The sequence below is a fragment of the Lemur catta genome, chromosome 1 (genome assembly GCF_020740605.2).
Source record: "Lemur catta isolate mLemCat1 chromosome 1, mLemCat1.pri, whole genome shotgun sequence".
Taxonomy (NCBI): domain Eukaryota; kingdom Metazoa; phylum Chordata; class Mammalia; order Primates; family Lemuridae; genus Lemur; species Lemur catta.
The window spans coordinates 7,992,906-8,014,359 of record NC_059128.1 but is presented as its reverse complement, the minus strand read 5'-3'; the positions used below and the strand labels follow the sequence as shown (position 1 = coordinate 8,014,359).

Here is a 21,454-nt window from a genome sequence, read left to right as displayed (position 1 = left end):
TCCTTTATTTGTATTAGCCTTGTGATGCTCACTTTAGAGTCCTTCCGAGCAGTTTCTCCTCAGCCTGAGGCTTTGACCTGCAAAGGGCCTTGGTTGTTTAGTTTTGAGAGTTGTGTAGTCCAGCATGCTCCAGCCTCTTCAGACTTTATCCCCGACCCCTTGCACCCATTTTTGTTTCAACTTCTGTTCTCACAGTGTCTTTGTGCTTTCTAAGAAGTAGCCCCTGGTAATTTTGGGATTCTCAGGTTCATCAAAGGCACTGTACTTCTGCTCCCTTCTTCACAGTTCCTGATACCACATAGATCTTGTTGCTGTCTGGTTTGTCTTCACCTACTCAAATTTTGGGATTTGCCAAGATAGGAGATACTGTCCCCAGTTTTGTTGTAGATGTTATTCATGAGTTTTGAGTTTTGTTCTTTATTTGTCCTGTCTGGCTCTTTAGGGGAATTCAGGGAGATTAACCAACTGCTGCTGCTCTCACCGTGTTCGGTGTTAGCCTTCAGGAGCAGTGATTTGTGAGTGTTCAGTAGATCACGGCAATGGGGCCATTCTGTGGGACTATTTCTAGGCAAGAAAGTCAGTCCAAGCCTTAAGTAATTATTATACTTAGTTTCAATTAGTTGGCCATGGGATTAAAACTAAAAATGAAAGCAAACAGCTTTATTTGGAGGAAAAACACTTTTTATTGACCACAATTTATATTGAGTTGATGCTGAACCAGAATACTTCATTTAAAATATCGTATTTTTATCACTTCTGGAAAAAAATTCCAGAAAAACACAAAAGATTGCCTAGTCACTATTTTGAGTTATAGAAAGATAAGAAAACATCTTTTTCACTTATTTCAAACTGTTTTGACTACCATAAATAAACAATCAAATAGGAGATTACTCTGGTGACTTGATGAAGTTGGATAAAATTCAAAAGGCATTTATTTTTAGTATTTGGAAGTACTGTGTGTTTTAGGTTTTTTTTTTTTTTTTTTTTGTTTGTTTTTTTTACTTGGTTCACTGCCATAGGTGTTAGAGTTACTTTTTTTGGTGTTTTGAATCGGGGCTATCTTGGTTGACACTGAAATTCCATTCAGCAAGATTTTACCATGATTAAAAACACATTAATTAAGAGAATTAATTGATAAGAAGAAGTGACGAGCACATTCATTTATTTTGGAGATGTTTTTGTTAAATTAGAGAAGATTTAGATAGCAAAGATGCATTAGTATTCTCTAGGAAAAAAGTCGATTTAAAAACCCCCAATAAATTAATAAAGAACATTTGCATATATGGCTTTTTTTTATGTGGAGTGATGGTATTTGCTGAAAAGTTCTAATCAAATGTAGTATGTATGCATGTAGCATATCTAGGCTTAAAACCAAACAGTGTACTTCTTTTATCTGAATAGCCATTTCAGATTTTTCAGACTGTCTTAATAATTCTTGTCAACTTCCTTTTTTTTTTACTATGTCTCTACTGTGTTTTTAGGAAACTGTAGAATCCTAACATATTTGTTTGAAATCTTTTAAAATTAATATTTGTAGAACTGAGAATTTGAAATCACACAACACACACACTGCTCACATGGGCATGCGTACAAATATATATACACTGAGTTCCTTCACTTGATGAAGTGAGTTACACCTGAGGACACTTAGAGCCCAGCATGAAGTGACTTGGTCAAGATTACTCAACTAACTGGTATTATACCTGGTATCCAGGTCTTTTGATTTCAGTCTAGTGCTATTTTCACAGTGAACCACTGTTTTCCCCCGAATGTTATGTTAAACTTATGTGTTAGTGGGGAAAATTAATCGAGATTCGTCTCCTATAGGATACTTAGTGACAAGGGAAGTGTAGAAATACTGCATGTCACCAGCTTTGCTGTTTCTTTGAACCCAAATGACTAAACAGCCGGAGTCTCTCCTTGTCACTCTTGAAGGCTGTGCTTCCTTACAGTGACTTCTGTAATTGTGGAGCATGTTGGTCAGGCTTTGGAGCCAGGTAGTCATCAGCGCAAATTGCTGTTGTTCCACCACTTGCTAGCTTGTTGGGCCTTGATTTCCTCACCTATAAAATGGGATGATAATGCAGTTTTCACAGAGTTGTAAGGATGGATGGGAACCCAAGTAAAGCATATACTGTCATGCCCTAAGAACACTTGCCCTCTCGAGACCCTTGTGTTTAATTGCTTGTGTTTTTAAACTCTGTGCTGTGTACTTGTCACGTCAGTATTGACCTTTATAAAATCCTCATTGCATTAATATAAAGTGTGCATTCTAATTGGATGTACCTTGTCCATGTCCCCTCAACTTCATAGAGCAAGTCTTTTTTTGTTGTTGTTATTGTTAAATAGCATTTTTGGTCATAGATCTTATGCCACTGGAACTTAAACCTAAATATTTCCTCGAAAATAATTGCATATATTTTATTTATTGTCTCCTCTCTAAAGTTAAGAAATAATCAAATAGGATTGAGCCATTATAAATCAGAATTAACAGATGTCCTTTATTTAAAAGTTTTGGAATAACTAGGAATTTGAACATCTCTTTTGTACAGAAGCTTTCCTTAGGGAAAAATGTTTTGAATACTTCTAAGATTATAATTCTGAGTGTTGCTTTGTTTTGTATTATAGCAAAAATGCCTCGTGTAAAAGCAGCTCAAGCTGGAACACAGGGCCCTGCAAAGAGACATCTTGCAGAACAATTTGCAGTTGGGGAGATAATAACTGACATGGCAAAAAAGGAATGGAAAGTGGGATTACCCATTGGCCAAGGTGGCTTTGGCTGTATATATCTTGGTAAGTATGTGACTGCTTCTAATTATAAACCCAAAGATTTATATGCTTTCTTATCAAAATGGTTTTGCAATTATGAGCAATTACAGGATGTTCCTAATAATTTACAGTCAACTTAATGTCATATGATTAAGCCAAAGTGCATCTCTGACATAGGAATGGAAAAGATGATTGTTAATTTAATCACAATAAAAAAGAGGGTAATATATCTGTAATGTTGTTATTAGTGAGCACTATGGTTTTAGATTTTTAAGATATTCTGTGTAATCTTAATCTCTTGAGACCCAAAGGAAGCCATGTACATCTGTCCTCTCTTAACCTTCATCTAACTGGGATTTATTCCATTTGTGTTTGTCTAATTTGGAGGTTTGCAGATCTTTTATGGGTGTATATCTGTTTTCTTTTGGTACAAACCTAATAGTCTTCATAGTGGAATTAGGAGAATTACCTAGAAACTGCATATTAGGGCTGATTAAATGTGCTGTTAATTAGCATACTTATTCTGAAATTTTTGGGGACCCATTGTGGAACCCTGAAATTATTGATTTAAAAAACATTTTGCCTGATTGCTTCTAAAGCTGTCTGATATTACCAAGAATATTAGTAGTGATACAATTGTAATTCATGTTTGCTTCTGATATTTCTCTCTACCTTTTCCATTCTGTATTCCTATTCTACCTCAAATCTCACTTTAATTATTTGATTTCTGCCATAGAGGCTTATGAATTTTTATTTTTAGCAATGGAACTCTTTCTTTCTTTTAAGTAACATCTTACTTGGCATATTAATAGTGTGGCTAGGTTAGTGTTACCTGGAACTTGTTAGAACTGCAAATTCTTGGGCCCTACCATAGACCTACAGATCAGAAACTATAGGAAGAGGGGTGGCAGTATGTTTGAACAGGTCCTCCAGATGATTTTGGTGCATGCTAAAGTTTGAGAACCACTGACATAGATAAAAGAGCACTCCTCTTACTCAGGAGGGGGTCCCACTTAACCTCTTCTAGGACCAGTGGGCTGCAGTTGGTCAGTTGCAGTTTCTAGGGCTGTCTTCATGAAACATAACTTGAAATCCAGAGCTTCTCCATATTTTACACATATGCTTTCTATAGGTCATTGGCACACTTCTTTGGGAAATGTGTATTGACTCTCTGGTTTTGTTTAGAGCCAAGTCCATTCCAGTGAGCTAGGCTGTATCTGACTTAAGGTGAAAATCCTTGTAAATCAAGAAAGCATAGTAGCTATATTAGCCAGGTATATATTTTTGACCTTGTGATTTAGAGGAGATGGTAGATTATATAAGCTGTCTCTGCTGCAGGATGTGTGGACTTATGACATCCCATACTAATGGGAACTTGTGTCTAAACAAGTAGGTTCTTCATTTTACACTAATTTGCTTTTGTAACCTTTTCACATTTGGAGCTTGTTTGGTATGTGTGCTAGCTGTTTTATTTGTATTTATCATCATAAAGTGCCATATAATACTAAGTGTCTTTAATATCCCATGATTTGACAGATCTCTGTAATAAAACTTTACTTCTGTAAACCTTGGTTGACCAATCTATAAAATGAGGGATTTGCTCGAATATTGCTGCCTCTAGTTTCTCTTTCTGTGTTGTTGCTGATACTTTGAAACAGCTATATTCAAGATCATCAGCAATTTCTGTTAGTGAATTAAAAAGATTGCTTTTGAATTTTGTTTGGATTTTTTTCTGCAGCATTTGATGCTGTTTATCTTTCCTTCTCATAAAAATTGTTTCCATTGTCTTCCATGATAGCATACCTTCCCATCTGGTTTTCTTACTACTTTTCTGGCTGTACTTGGTCATCTTTGTAGGTACCTCTGTTCTACAGCTTTCCTTCCTTGGCTCACTTTTCATTCTATATGTTCTGTCTGAGTGATCTCATCGAATATCATGGCTTCTGTTACTGTCCTTTTATTGTTGATTTCCATATCTTTTATCTGTAGCCTCGGACTTGATTTCCTGAGTCTAGGCCCATAGCCAGTGGCCTACAAGGGATCTCTCCTTGGATGTTCCACAGACGTGTCTAAAACTTATGTCATCTTCTTCCACCTCCTGATATGCTCATGATCAGGAGAGGATTGTCTGAATGAAGGACACCCCTCAAGCCAGAAACTGGGAAAGCATTCTTGAGTATTCCTTCACTAGTAGCCTTCATACCTTTTCTAGTCTGTTGCTTTACCTGTGTGACTTCTCAGATCCATTTGTTTCTCTCCATCCTTGCTGCCACTGTCCCAGGTCTGGTCATTATCTGGACTCTCACTGTAGCACTGAATCTTCTCTGTCCTAGTCTTTCCCTCTTGCAACCCATTGTTCATAGTGTGCCTTGAGTGACCTAGCATACTAATCAGTTCTTATGATTATCTTGCTTAAAACTCTTTAATGGCTCCTCAGTGCCCTTAGAATAAAGTGCCAAATTTTTAACAGTGGCATATGAGACCCTTCATATGTAACTTTTATGTTCATCCCTTTTATTGTCTCAAAATCTATGCTTCAGCCATCCTTCTGCCCTTTGCCTTCTTGATCTTTGTATGTGATGCGTTTAAAAAAATTTTTAATAATATATTTTATGTAACCCAATATGTCTAACAAATAATTTCAAAATGTGTTTAAAATAAAATTATTAATAGAATATTTTACATTATTTTTGTACTAAGCCTTTGAAAATTTTGGGGAGCTTTATTGAGGTATAACTGAGATACCTGGAGCACTGTTATGGCTTCCCAACTGATTCACCTGCTTCTACACTTGCCCCTATGCTCCATTTTCCACAAAGCAGCCCAAAGGAGTCTTTAAAAATCAAGATCTGACTTTGCCAATCTTCATCTCAAAATGTTCCAGTGGCTCCCCACCTCATTCATAGTAATAGCCAAAACCTTTATGTGACCTGTGTTTGTTCCCTGGTACTTTCGTATTCTATCTCTTGACCTCACTCCAGCTACTTTAGCTTCCTTGCTTTCTGACATGTCAGACACATTCCCACATCAGGGCCTTTGTGCTGGTTGCCTGGAGGGCTCCTCACCCAGGTACTAACATGGCTTATGCCCTCATTGCCTTCAGACCACTGCTTGAATCACACCCTGTGAGTTCTCTCTTACCACTGCCTACCTTCCTTTTCTGCTTAAGTTTTCCTCCATAGCACTTAGTGCCGTCAAACATACTTCGTGTTTTATTTGTTGCCTAGTGCCATCAAACATACTTCATGTTTTATTTGTTGCCTGCATCCTGCCTCTGAAATGTAGCTTCGTAAGAGTAAAGATTTACTCTTTTTGCCTGTTGACTGCAAAATTTCTATTTCCTAGAAACTAGTATATAGCAGGTACTTGGAAAATATTTGTTTAATGAAGATGGGCAACTTTGTATTACTAACTCAGTATTCCAGGACAATGGAGCTTCTTTATTTGCATGAAACAAAATGATAGTCTCATTAAAAATATTCTGGATGGCAGGTAAACGTTCTAGTGCCAACATCCTGAACTATTAGTCCAGATGCATTTTTACCAAACTAGTGCTTTTTGAAATTTTAACTCCCTCATTTTTTATTCTCCAGATGCTCCTTCTTAAAAGGATTCCATAGTTTGTTAAATTTAAGAAATTTTATCATTTATCTTTTGAGGAACTCACATTATACGTTGGCATATCAAAGGCCAAGAGTACTTTTGAATTCAAGGTTATCTTAACTTTAACTCAGAGTTTCTCGTACTTAATCAATGATCAAATTTAAGAACCCAGAAACTGTAAGATCCATTCCAGTTTCAGACATATTAAAATATGGGGGGGGGGCGGAAAGTCTTAAAATTGATGAAATATACTATAATGGTATCCTAAAACACATATTTGGGAAATGAAATTTATTCTATCAAGGAGTAACAGATATATAGACCTAAATATTAATATAATATTTATAACAATGCTACTTTTTCTGATATTAAATATTTCACTTTCTTAAACAGCTGATACAAATTCTTCAAAATCAGTTGGCAGTGACGCACCATGTGTTGTAAAAGTGGTAAGAAAATATTTTATCTAAGTTTTTTCTTTTGATTTGTTGTACTATTTGTTTTGTAAAACATCCTTTTTGATAACTAGAATAATTAAACCATAAGGTATTACATTTTTAATAATGTTTTATAAATATTTAATGAGATAAAAATAGCTTTATAGTTTTAAATAACTTGAGTTCAAAAAGTCCCTCTTGTCTTTTGAATTAGAGTGGCACTGGTATTCGGTGATAAATGAATGAAAGCATAGAGGTATGCAGATATGGAATAAAAATATTCAGCTCATTAAAAAAATTTCAGCTATTTAAAAATGCTTTTTATATTTATATCCTACAAGATCATACTAATTTAATATAATTTTATTGTATTTTCTTTTGCATTTACTTCTGGACTTCCACTTGGTCAATTTTTTCTTTTTATGTATTCCCAATTTTCTTCCCTTCTCCTTCTGTCTTAGTAAATTAAATTATTTAAGAGTGGTTGTTAGACCTTCTTTGCTACACTAATGCTGAAATTAGTTGTATTGAGTAAAGACTGGCAACATCCCATCTGACATAAGCATACTTTGAATAGCCAGGTCAATTTATATATTGGAAAACTAAAAGACATTTTAACTACTATTTTTAAATAAATTATGCATCTTTTTGCTTACCAACATTTGCTACTTCCCTTCCTCAAAGCTTTTTGATACATGTGAAGAACATGGTTTTGTTAAATAAAAGAAGTAATAGGATGTGTTATTTGGGCAAATTAACATAAAACTCCTCCTCACTTTTTTTCCTAAAGGATACAGAAATTTAGGAATCAGAATTACCCCAACTTGAGTTTTTTGTTTTGTTTTGTTTTATTCTCTTTAAAAAACAAACAAACAAAAAAAAAACTGACCTCTTTGGAGCTGTTTTTGGACCTGAATTATTTCCATGACTTTTTAAAACATTGAGACATATTTTTTATTAGATATAGATGTTTAATTCACATAGATATTAAACAATTTGAAGACTTTTGACAAAGGCATGCACCTGTGTAACCCTCACATCTGTTAATACATATAACATTTCTGTCACCCCCAAAAGGTTCTTTTTGTCCTTTTCCAGTCAAGCTCCTACTTCCCCACACCCTTGAAGGCAACCACTTGTCTCAATTTTTTTTGCCAGGGATGAGTTATTACTGGTCTGGAATGTTACATAAATGGTATTATACAGTGTATACTATTTTGTCTCTAACTTCTTATGCTCAGCATGATGTTTTAACGATTCATCTACATTGTTGGTGCATCAATGATTTTTTCCATTTTATTTCTCTGCTGATAGACGTTTGGGTAGTTTCCGGTTTTTGGCTGTTAGGAATAAAGCTTCTGTAAACATTCTTGTACAAATGTTTTCATGGATATAGGTTTTTATTTCTCTTGGGTAAATACCTAGAAGTAGAATTGCTGGTTTATATGGAAGGTATATATTTAAATTTATAAGAAAGTACCAGATAGATTTCCAAAGTGGTTGTGCCATTTTACACATCAGCCAATAATGTATAAGAGTTCTGATTGCTCCGTGTCATCTCCAGCATTTGGTGGTGTTAGTTTTGTGTGTTTGTTGTTTTAGCCATTATGTGAGTGTGTAGCTGCGTCTCATTGTAGTTTCAATTTGCTTTTACTTCATGACTAATGATTTCGAGCACTTTTTCATGGTGCTTATTGGTCATTCATATATTTTCCTTTGTGGAGTGTCTCCTTTTTTTTTTTTAATGAAATAACTGGTTTGTTTGCTTTTTATAATTGAGTAGTAAGAATTTTTCTGGATACAAGTCCTTTTTCAGATGTATGTGTTGTAAATATTTTCTCCCAGTTTGTAGTTTGCCTATTCATTTTTTGAATGCTTTTTCTGCATCTATTGAGATGGATCACAGGATTTTTCTCCTTTATTCTGTTAATGTGGCAATTACATTGATTGATATTTGAGTGCTGAACTAACTTTGTATTCTTAACATACACCCCACTTAGTCATGGTGTATTATACTTTTTACATAATACTGGAATTGATTTGCTAATATTTTGTTAAGGATTTCATGAGGGATATTCGTCTTTAATTTTTCCCCCAGATACTTCTTGGTTCAAAATTTTCTAATCTCATTATTTGGTTTTGGTACCAGGGCCTGTTGGTGTGCCATGTTTAGTCTCCTGAGTCTCCTCCTTTTTACTCCTAGTGCTTCTAGCAAAAAAAGCCGGGGCTGTCGTGGGGATCTCTTTGTTTCCTATCTTTTAGAGGTCACACTCCTGTACTGCCTATTATCTAATTTTTGAAAATAGTAATTGCTATTTTTTTTAATCCACCTTTATGTTTGTTTACGGTGAGAGGCTAATTGAGTCCCAGTGCTTCTCCCCGCAGGGAAGTGGAAGTAAAGTGACGACTTTAAAGTTGTGTGTCAGTGCTTTGTTTCTCCTGTCATTTCCCTTTTCTTGATTCCCTTTTATTTTGGATTTTTCTTCCTTCTCATTTGTGGAATAACATTCCTTTTGAAATAGTCAGCTTGCTGCTAAATCAGAAGAACTAAAGTTCTTACTATTAAATTGGATCATTTGCATTTAATTGCAGAATATTATCTGCATTTGTCTTTGATATGACAAATTAAAATATTAAAATCTGTGGGTAAGATTAGTTTCTTCTTAGGATTGTCAAAAGGCTTCTATTGTGGGAAGAAAGCAAGTCTCCTTATGACATCTCATAATCTTGAGGTTCAAATGATATGGTTACTTCTGACCCCTTGTAGTTGGCTAATTTGTATAATCGTTTCCATGTCTCGGAAAGAAAGCCTGCCAGTGCCTTAACTTATAGGTGGAACTGGTGTATAACCATGTCTTTTCTGTTCTGTATAACCTGAGTTTCTTTAAGTTGTGTTTTATCTTGGAATTATGATATTATTCTTTATTGTGAGTAATTAGAAGTGTTTCAGTTGTTATTCAATGTAACTTCACTTTTACTACCTTTTTTCACTTATATACAGTTAAGGAAAAAAAATGGATAGGAAGAGATATTTCCTATATGCTTAAGGTAACAAATTACATTTCTAAGGCCATTTAATCAAACCTAGTTCAGTACTGTGACTCTCCTGTCTTCTAATTTAGTTCTCTTTCTATTATCCTTTATTACTTCTCTTTGTAATTAGGACAGTGATAAATATTCAGTTGATTTCTCTTTTGCATTTAATATTTCAGTAACTTTTTCAGTGTTACAGTTTGTGATCCTGGAAGAATGCCATAAGCAAAACAACATTATGACTGTCTCTTTCCCTTGAAGGGGAAATTTAGTAACTGCTGTTTGCTTCTTTCTCCTCTGATAGCTGTCTTTTCTGGATTCCTTTAAACTCTTACTGCACTCCTTGTATTAACATTTGTTTTACAATTTCATATGCTAATATCCTCCTTATGCCACTAGTTTTTATTTTTTTGTGCGTTTATTTTATCTTCCTAAGTAGATTTTGACTTATTTGATAAGGACCTTGTTTTAAACTATTTTTCCCCTATGAAATCTTTAAATGCTTATTGTATTTATTTTTTGGAATATGTTTTAACCATAATTATCGACCACCTTTTTACTACTATTCATTTACTCTCAACTTCCTGATGCCACTTACCTTCCTCTCTTGTCTGCGTCACTGAGAGTAGGCCATTCATAATTTGCCTTCTCACAGCTTTATAGTATTAAAAGTTCAAATGGTTCATCAAATACAAACATGTAAAATGAGTATCATTTCTTTCCAGAGTTAAAATCAGAACTGTTTATGAACATTTGCCATTTAAAACATTAGGGGCTGTTAAAGATCATGTTTTCAAAGAACATGTACTACTCTTTGGGGAAATTTCATAATTACTAAAAAAAGCAGAATACAGAGCTCTATATATAGTATGAAGGCCGTTTTAAAATGGCTATATATGAAGAAAATATACCAAAATGTTTCCAAATTTTCTAAAGTGAGCATATATTTTATCTTTAGAGAAAAAACTTGCAAATGGTATTTAAGAAATAAAGACATTGATGTTTAATGTGAAATTAGACCTAATAATGTAATGGTATATCAAACAGTAGTTCTCAAGCCTAGTTGTGCAGTATAATCAGAATATCTGGGTGTAAGGACCTGGGTATTGGTATTTTTAATAAAGCTTCCTAGGTGATTCTTTTGTGCATCAAGGTTGAGAACCACTAATAGAATCTGGCACATAAAGCACCTTAAATTATTTTACATGGAATCATGTGTGTGTACATGGTTTGTCCTTATTTTATGATCCTCTTCTTCAGTAGGGGCTTGCAGGCACTCTGTGCTTCTGGTAAGGGTTTCCATTTTAATGTGGAAGGTTTGTCAAAAAATTTGGTTACTGCTAATAGTACGTGTATCTGCTTTATGAAAGAGCTCCAAATAGTTAACCCACAGATTTCTTATATTTGGCATTGGAGTGAAGTTAAGACATACATATTCAAGATAAATGTTTAGGCACTCACTCAAAATGTTCTTCCTACCAAATAGTGGTCTCTGGCTTTGTTTGGGCTGTAATGCTTGACCTACAGGAGCAGCTGAGGAAGAGTGGTGCTGGGGCACCCAGGACACAGCAAACTTGTCTTCTCTGCCTCTACTGAAAGACACTATCTGTGTTTTATTTCAGGAAAGTAAATGTGCAGAGAGAAATGATAAATTGATAAGTTAGATAATGCAAGGAGAAAGAAATTCTCTTTTGTGTTTTCTTGCTGACAGACTTAATAAGAAATTAGTAGTTCTTTGAATTGCACTCACCCTTTGCTGTCATGTCAGTAGCAGAACTGGAGGTAGAGGTCAGGCTTTTGGATGGTGGGTCTTAACGTTCATTGTATCATGGTCCTTTCCCAGTGTGAACTGATAAAAATCTGTATTTCAAAGTTCCCTGGAAAGGAGTTTGCAGACTGATGTTTGATTTCCGTCACTGATGTTATGCGAAGTGACCTGAATTTTCAATTCATATATCATAATTTTTTGGTAGGAAGGAGAAACTTTGTGCAGCTTCATTTTTAAATGGCAGCCAGTTGCTTTTAGATGGTGCCATTGAAATATATCACATTTTAATTTTTTTTCTGTTGTCATCTTCATTTTGACACTTAGAAGTCTTAAAGAAACGTTTAGTGATATTCTAGTTAAAATGTCAGTCCCAATTTCTTTTCTAAATCTTGGCTATTATAGAGTTGGCAAAGTATTTTAGATTTGAAATATGTTAATAACATTTTAGTTATGAGTTAAGGTATTTTCTTCAACAGAAATAGCTAGCTTTGGCTGGAGTGCAATGCCAAGGAAGTAGCTCCTTTATTTTGTGATAATGGAAGTTTATTGGATTAGAGAAAGTATGAAATGAGCTCAAAGAGCCTTCATTGTAGTGGGGCTTTCATTACAATAGCCTGGTTTATGTGGTTGATTCTCATTATTATAAGTTTAATAAATTATTGCCTGAAGGGGGAACTTGAAAATTAAAGTTGATATGACATAGGTTGAAACTGAATAAATCAGAATTTTATACTGATGGTGTAAGCCAGGATTTGTCTTAGGAAAACCCATTTCAAACCTGAATTATATTAATGAGCTAGCCCAAAAGTTAGCCTTTGGAGAATAACTTTACCAAAATTTCTTCTCTTGAATTTCCATTTCGTATACTGATTCTCTGGACTCCTGATGAAGGCCTGTTCTCAGCCATTGGCTTGAAACATTCCCAAATGTCTGTCTAGCTACCATTGCTACTGGGAAAGGAGCCACAGGTTATGGAGAAACTTGAGGTGCTGAGTCCATAAATTAAGGATTCAGCACTCAAATTTTTAGTATATTGGTTAGTTCGTACTTCTTATGCAGTTGAGGACATGCCAAGCCCACGTATACCACTCTCTTCCAGGCTGGGCTGAAAAGTATACTTACCTGTAACAAAAAAGGCAAGCTTATTTTCAGGTTCTGATCCAAGTATTGTATATATTGCCCATTTGCTGTGAAATGCTCATTCATAACTAGGTACTGCCTGTTTGCACATTGGCTAATCAGTCTTCCTCTAAGTGCTTTAACTAGGGATTCCTATTTTACTGAATTACAAGAAATCCGAGCTGCTAGAACTGTGTGTATAGAGTGGCTTTCTATGATAGGTAAGGATGTCTTGAATGAAAAAAAAGTGAACATATTTTAAGTGTTTGTCAAAGGCATCTCCAGTAACCCAAAACTGCAGGTTTTCTCTCAGTTAAGGTAGTGGGCCTCATTTATCACTTCTCCTAATGCTCTATTGAAGCTTGAACTCCAGCTACACAGATATTCTGTCCAGAGTAATTTTCTTCCCATATCTCCTAAAAAGAAAAACAATCCTAAAATTAGTTTAGAAATGTTAGCTTCCTCATTTCAAATTTTCACTGCTTTAAAATTTTTCTCCAATTATCAGTAAATAAGATAAGAACATAAAATACAAAATACTAAATAAATACCAACCAAATTTTAGTCAGATAAAATTTACTATTTAAAAAGTTCACAAAATTATAAGATCTTCTGTACTCTTTTGTATTTATTTAACAGGACAAAAGTCCTGTCAGGTTTTATTTCTTATTTGTGCAAATACCTTTTGTAAATGTATCTCTTTATAGATAGTTTTGTTAATGTCCCTTAAAATATGAAATGAATGTAGTTCAGTAAAGTTGGTAGAAAACAATTGGTAATGAGCCACATTTTCTTCTTGACTTAAACTATTGTGTGGGAAATAAGTTGTAGAGCTTTTTGATTTGAAAAAGATGGGAATCAGTGTCAGAAAGAAAAGGATGCAGTTAAGTGGACAGTGTATGCTCATTCTGGAGACCCAGGATACATACTCTTCTTTGTGGTAAGGTCTGTTTTGGCCAGTCCTGATAAATTGAATATAACTGTAATAAGAAACAGGAAAGGAATGGGATTTTGCCACTAATTGGTTAAATCAGGTATTGAAATTTTATTAAATCTCAGAAATATCTTGTAGCCCCTTGGTGATACAGTTAACATGGTTGCTGATCTTTGCTTAAGGGGAAGCTTAATAAAGATGAAAATTAGTTTAAACGTTTTTTAAACTTCTGCAAAGACTGAGCTGTATATCTGATTTTGTATAATTTATTACTTACAGAAATGGAACTTAAAATAAATATGAGATGTATGGACTTAAATTTCCCTCAACATTTCTAAGGAGTTTGACTTAATCTTTAACACCGTTAAAAAATGAAGTATCAAAATTACATTGTTTAGAAAGAAAAATTGGTTTGTTAGTTTTTTTTGAAGCCTCATTGAAAATAATCAGTAATTTTAACTACTGCTAGTACTAATTAACTCTTATGTTTTAAGGAACCCAGTGACAATGGACCTCTTTTTACTGAATTAAAGTTCTACCAGCGAGCTGCTAAACCAGAGCAAAGTAAGAAATACAGTAGACATATATTTACACTTTTAAAATGACCACTATTTTTGTTTTGTTAAGCTAAGACTAGAGCATTATATCTTATGTTATGAGTCTGTTATTTTTTGCATTATAAATTCCATTTAAATGCAATTCATATAAAGAATTCTGATCTCTTAATGGGTTTGTTATGACAAGATTTCATCTTATCGATATATAGAATAAAGTTAATAAATGATACAAGATTTAGGAAATATTGAGAATTAACCCTAATTCACGAGTACAGCTCAAGGATCTCCAAAGCTTTTTGAGTATTTTTCTAGATTCTGGAGAACATAACCTGGGGGAATGCCAAAATTGATGAAATAAAACAGGATATCAAGGTAGAGAGCAGAACTTCTTCTAGTTACTCTTGTCCCTTCTGTCCTCCCCTTACCTCCCCTCACCTCTCCTCTAAGAACCCAGGAATTCTCCTGGTAGGATGGTATCAAGCTCGGTAATTTCTCAAGGAAGCCATTCATCTCTCCTAGATCTTGATTTCCTGGTTGAGGACTTTTAGATTAAGGCAGACTTTTATGTTGGTGTGAAAAATAGGTCTTTCTGTGGAAGCAAGTAAACATTTTCATAATTAGAGAGACTGACTGCAACTTCAGTACAGTTGACCCTCGGTATCCACAGGTCCTGCATCGTCAGATTCAACCAACCAAGGATTGAAAATACTTGAAAAAAAAAGAAAAAATAATAATAAAAAAAAACCAGTACAACAATAAGAAATAATACAGATTAATAAAGCAATATAGTATAAGAGCTATTTACCATAGAATTTATATTAGGTATTATAAGTAATCTAGAAATGATTTAAAGTATATGTGAGGATGTGCAGAGGTTATGTGCAAATACTACAACATTTTTTATAAGGGACTTCAGCATCTGGATTTTTGGTATCTTGGAGGGGTCCTGGAATTGAGGGATGTCTGTATTGTGGTTGAGATCTTTTTAAAAATACTTTTTGTAGATTTTTCATTTTAAAGACAGTTTTAAGGGAAGGATAACAAAATTTTGTAGGTTAATAAAAATTTTTTGATTTTAAAGTGGTTTTCAGTTATTGGTTATACTGTGTATTCTTCATTTTCTTTTTTATGGATAAAGGTGAATTCTTTTTCCATATGTAAGTACATTCTGCTCTTAATGATTTTTTTAAAAGTTATCATTTATGTATAACAATTAAAATCATAAGCATCTGTTTTAACTTGTAGTTCAGAAATGGATTCGTACCCATAAACTGAAGTACCTGGGTGTTCCTAAGTATTGGGGGTCTGGTCTACATGATAAAAATGGAAAAAGGTAAAAATATATATGATTTGTTTTTCTTCTTCGTTTTCTGAACATTCATTGTCCAGATGGTTTGTTTAGTCAAGAATTGTTTACTGAGTACTAAAATACTACTAGGCCTTCATCTGGACTATGTGGAGTGTATGTGACACAGATGAATGTCAGATTATATCTCTGTCCTCTGCTTTCCATGGCTGCAGACTATGATGCCCTGTTAGAATGGAGGTTCTTCTCTAATCAGGGGACTCCTACAGAGCAATATCAACTGACTAGAACCAGCAGACAAAGAGGAACAAAACCAAACAGGCCCTGATTTTTTTCCCTTAAAAATAAACAAACAAAAACCCCATGTCCTTTATGCAAAAGGGAGCCTTTTAGGATTCTATTTGGTAGTTTGTGTTATATACATGATCTACCCACAGAAGATTAGACTCCACCCTTTATGAGGGTTTCAGTCTAGCTGGTGAGAGAACAAACATGTATGAAATAATTAGACAACAATTAAGTGCTATCGTGTGATTCTGACTTGTATGTCTTATGAGTTCAGAGAATGGAGGGAGTGCATACTTTGGCATACTTACATTGGAGAAAACCTCTAATATTTTATACTTAAGCAACACTTTCTAAATATTCAAATGAATGAGTTGAATGAGCTTCATGGAGTAAGGCTCGTAGCTGAGACTTGACGAGTAGATTTAGTTTGTAACTGGATTTAGTTTGCTTTGGATGCGTTAAGTTGCAAGTAAAGGAGAACTTTGACTCACCTGTCCCAAGCAGTCATCAAGGGCCCAGGTTCCTTATCTTGCACCTTTGCCCTCCTCATGTTGGCTTTGTTCTCAGTTAGTTCTCCATGGTGTGGTCTCAAGGTTGCTGCCCCATTTCTAGGCTTCATGTGCAGGTACAGGACCCACTGGCAGAAAATAGTATTGCATCTTGTGAGTTTCTCTTCCCAGGAGTCCTGTGGCAGACTTCTTCTCATGTTTCTTGGTCAAACTTATGTCAGTGCTCATTCTTAAATCACTCACTGGCATGGGCAGAGTGATCACAGTGATTGACTTGGTGAGGCATTTGGCTGTGTGGAAGAGGAGGAAGTGCCTGAGCCAGAAGGTCCTCTGTTAGAAAAGCTAAGAGGAGGGGTAGTTTCGGGGCAGGCAACCAGTGTTGTTCACTTGGTATCCTTGCATCTCTTAGGGAGTGTGGGGCTCCCTGACATCACATGTAACATTTTGTTTCGCTGGGACAAATTTTCATAGTTTTCATAAGATTTCCTGGAGAAATACTGTAGAGCAAGGATTAGTTAAGTAAGTTAAGAGCGAAGGTTCTAGAGCCAGACTGTCTAGTTTCAAATCTGTGTTTTTCCCCTTAAAAGGTATGGGACTTTAGGTAAGTTTCTTCTTTTTGCCTCAGTTTCCTCATCTGTGAAATGGATTAATAGCTGCCCACTTAATGAGGATTAAATGTAAAGCTCTTAGTATATATGTGGAATATAGATAAGTGTTAGCTTTTACTCCCAAAAGGATCTGTAATCCCTTAAATGTTAAGACCTACTGGTTTAGAAAATCACTGAAAGGAGGGCTGACATCTCCAGGGGAGGATAGATGGTCTTCTGTCCTGCTGTGTGGCCTGATGCCCATCTTTCTCCAGCAAGGGAAGACGGCACGTATATAAAGGAGAGAAGGAAATAAACTTGGAGAAAGAGACTGGGGCACATAATGAATATGCAGAGAGGAAAAAGCAGTTTGGAAACTGATGTACAGGAGGCGGTCAGAAGCTATTACATGCTGTTGAGCAAGGGATGAGAGGATGTGATGGTGAAAGTGGCACTCGGGAATTGGTTTATGTGGCGAATCAGAGAGTATCTACAGGGGAGTAAAGTGAGAAAAACCCTTGCAGATGACTTGCTAGAAAGCAGATATATTTGTGCTCCAGTATGCAATAGTTACATTCCTAAGAAACAGTACATTATGTAAAACCACATTTTGTAGAGATGATTGGAAGAAAAGTGGTTAGAGCATTTTTGGACTTGGAATAACAAAGCCTCTTCTAACTCTTCCATAATTTCTTATAAACTTCTTGTAAAAAAAAAAGTGTAGTATATCACAATAAAACATAAACATCACTGAACAAATCTAGCACTAGATTGATTATTCTTGATTCCATCAGGTGTGGTCCTCGGCTGGTTTCTTTACTGTCATGTTTCCTTACCTGTAAGATGGGGATAATAGTATTACTCTATGGAGTTATTGTTAAGATGAAAGGAAAACACGTAAATTATAAGGAGCACATAGTAAGTGCCCAGTAAATATCCATTGTCATTATCATCATTGTGGTTATTATTATTGGTTTTATTTATTTATCATTTATATTTGGGAATGGTGGTGTTTTGCTAGGGAATGGTGGTCTGTCTTAAAGTTGCCCACACTGTCATAGCACATTTTACTGTATACATTCTTATCACCTATTTTATGATAAAGCTTGGGACCGGTTAAATAGGGCTTGCGTGTATGTGATTCCTGTGAGGTTACCAGGGCCTGAGAGAGACAGTGGGGTCGAAGGTTGACTCTGTAAGCTGACTGACCAGGGTGCTGCTAGAGAGAACTTTGCTGGTGTGGATCAGAGGTGCCCAACAGTTCAGTGAATGGAACCAGACATACTCCAGGCAAAATCTTAACTCACTGCTTGCTAGTGGTGACCTTACCTCTTAGCCTGTTTCTCTTAGAAAATTAGGTTGCTAGAAATGTCTCCTTCAAAAAGAGAACGTTAGTCATGTATAAGATACCGATTTATTTTTAAGTTGAAGTTCTTAAAAATAATCATTATAGTTCTTACAAAAGTGAAGAAATAGAAAGTAAGATTATTCTTCCAGCCCCTTTCCTGACAGAAATCCTTACTTTTCCTTGTAACTCATTTGAATTAATATGTGTATAGGGCTTAGAACAATGTTAGGATTGTAAAAATGTTAGCTGCTGTCATTATTAAATCATTTATACTGATTTATATTTTCCCATTACTTGCATGTTTTATCCAAGTCCCTAGAAAAGTATACATCAAAGTTTTTACTTTAGAGGAGTTATTTAGAAATAACCTTCATCTTACAACTCAGTGGTAGAGCTGTCTTTCTGGAAGAATGTGGTAAATTTCTAAGCAATTTATGGAATCATGCTGCAGTTGATATTTATAATTTAGAAATAGTGAGGAGATTAAGAGATTGTTTAAAATAGTGATGATCTATGTTTAAAATAGATGATCTATGAATAAAAACAAAAATCTACATAGTGTGATTTATTAATAGATCCCATATTGAATTAAGAAGTTGTGTTTCAGCCCTCTTTCAGACCATTGTCAGAGGTATTTTTGTTACCCATGTAGTACAGTTGAGTATCTCTTATCAGAAATACCTGGGACCAGGTATGTTTTAGATTTATTTTGGAATATTTGCATTAATACCTACCAGTTGAGCATCCCAAATCCAAAAATCTGAAATCTGAAGATGCTCCAGTGAGCATTTCCTTTAAGCATCATGTTGGCGCTCAAAAAGTTTCAAATTCTGGAGGATTTTAGATTTCAGATTTTTAGATTTGGGATATTCAACCTGTTTTATAATCATTACACACATCACTTATTTTGTAAAAGCAAACATGTCCATATGTCCTGGTCTCATCTGAACCTTTCAAGACCTGGTATATAAAGGAAATCAGGAAGTCAAAATTCTTGTTCCCTCTTTATTATCCTATAGGTCAGGGTACTGGGAAATCTTTCATAAATGTATATGTTTTGCCACTAACTAGTTATATGACTTCAGACAAATTACTTTACCTACATAGACATTAGTTATTTTATTTATTAAAAGATGTTTAGATGAGATGATCTCTGATTTTCTTCCAGTTAAAAAATGGTTAGAATCTTGAATTTTTTATTTGGTCTGTTGTCTTTTAATGTTAGTTAGCTCTTCCTTCCCTATGGAAATTGTCATATTGTATTATAATAGAAGCCTGGAACATACAAGTTGGATTTTTGTATCCTTCTGACATTTGTTTTTTCACTTCTTTTTTCTTTTTTTTAACAAACCCTTATGTTGAAGGAGATGTTTGTTTATTTCAGTGTGTGTAGTGCAGTGGTTAAAAGCATAGCCCCACCACATACTAGAGGACAAATTACAGTTTTCTTCTGCTGTAAAATGAGGATGGCAGGAGTACCTACCTCATGGGGTGATGTGAGGTTTAAATGGATTAATATATATAGACTGCTTAGAGTAGTGCCATGTTCATACCAAATGATCAGTAAATGCTAGATGCTGTGATGATGATGATGATTCATAGTCTTATACCCATTGGAAGACATGTTGATACATTCTGAATGTGGCCTTGGTTTTTACTGATTTATTTAACCTGACAAGTTGGAATCTGGGAAACTGTTGAAGATAAAAGTGGTTCTCAGAGTAGGCACTGAGTAGTGTTACTTCAAATCAGTGATGCTTTTCAGTACATACTGAACTATTGATATAACAGAAGATTATTGAATCTTAGAATTTGAGTACTCAAAAAGACCATAGAAAGAGAGAGTTCCTACTTTCTTATTTTACTCTTGTGGAAATTGAAGCTCAAGGAAGTAATGTGACTTGGCCAGGGTGACATAGTTGGTTTGTGGCAAAAAGCAAAATCTTCATATTTTTCCAGGATATTTGGTCTTCCCCAAATCCTGGCGATTGAGTGTTTAATGTACAATCCTTTTACACTACTTAAACAATTTTATTGACTTTACCTGTTGTCACAGCACCTCTTGACAGTCTCGATTTTAACAGTGTTGATACTGCTGAAATACACCTTAAAAATAGAGAAAAATAGTCATAGGAAGGAAACTAATACCCAGAAACATAAATTGATTGTAACTATGAGAAAAATCAGTGCTATCATTCTTATTTAGATTGTTTTATTTTTACTCTGAATGAAATCTGTTGGATTCTCTTAAATTGAATATTGTTTCCCATAACTAGCTGAGGCGAGGAGTAGGCCTTCCAGGTAAAAGGCAGGACAGGAGCAACCCTCTGAATTCTTGAGATTTCTAGTTGGGAGAAATCGTTTCAAATGTTTGTATTTCTTTTTAAAAAGAATACTTTCTTACTAAATGTTGCCTTGGAAAAATTGTTTTGAAAGGAGGGTACTCATTGCAAAGTAGGTTTTCCTGAATCATATTTTGCTGGTTGACTTTACATATTTGTCTTCAGTTACAGGTTTATGATAATGGATCGCTTTGGGAGTGACCTTCAGAAAATATATGAAGCAAATGCCAAAAAGTTTTCTCGGAAAACTGTCTTGCAGCTAAGCTTAAGAATTGTATGTGAGCTGTGTTCTTGTTTTTAAAAAATTGTTTTTAGTACAGTGAAGGCTAGTTTGTGCTGAAGTTTGGTCCTCTGCTGGTTGGTGTTAGGTACTGCATTAATTTATTCTGTATGATGCTTCCATAGCTGGATATTCTCGAATATATTCACGAACATGAGTATGTACACGGAGATATCAAGGCCTCAAATCTTCTTCTGAGCTACAAGAATCCTGACCAGGTAGTTTTATAACTTTAATTTCAACTATTTAAAACATGTTGTTTGAAAACAAATATGGTTGCTTTGAACTTTTGAACCCATGCAGAAGTTTTACTTTTCGAAGTAGATATGGTAATAATAATATTTCTTCTTGACACTTTTATCTAGTTAACATTCTGCATTTTTGATGCAATTTGTTGGCACTTTATCAAGTTGGCTATTTTGCCCAAATAATATTCAGAAGAAGTACTTGTGATACAAAATGAATTTCAAATAGCTATTTGGGGGTGGAAGCTTAAAATTATATAGTACACCAATGAATTATGTTTGCCTGTCTGCTTTGTCACTTTTTTTATTTCCTTTGTTCAAGAAATCCA

At 34.8% G+C, this 21,454-nt stretch overlaps 1 protein-coding gene across 3 annotated transcripts in view; it reads left to right on the top strand.

Annotated features, from left to right (window-relative positions):
• Positions 1–21,454, top strand: part of VRK1 (VRK serine/threonine kinase 1) — an 81,704-nt gene that overhangs the window by 33,763 nt on the left and 26,487 nt on the right. For all 3 annotated transcript variants that reach the window (XM_045561081.1, XM_045561096.1, XM_045561087.1), the window contains exons 2-7: positions 2,629–2,793; positions 6,766–6,821; positions 14,158–14,227; positions 15,466–15,553; positions 20,766–20,874; positions 21,006–21,098. In XM_045561081.1, the coding sequence (XP_045417037.1) occupies positions 2,634–2,793; positions 6,766–6,821; positions 14,158–14,227; positions 15,466–15,553; positions 20,766–20,874; positions 21,006–21,098 (576 nt within the window). In that variant the 5' untranslated portion in view covers positions 2,629–2,633. The remainder of the gene's footprint in view (positions 1–2,628; positions 2,794–6,765; positions 6,822–14,157; positions 14,228–15,465; positions 15,554–20,765; positions 20,875–21,005; positions 21,099–21,454) is intronic.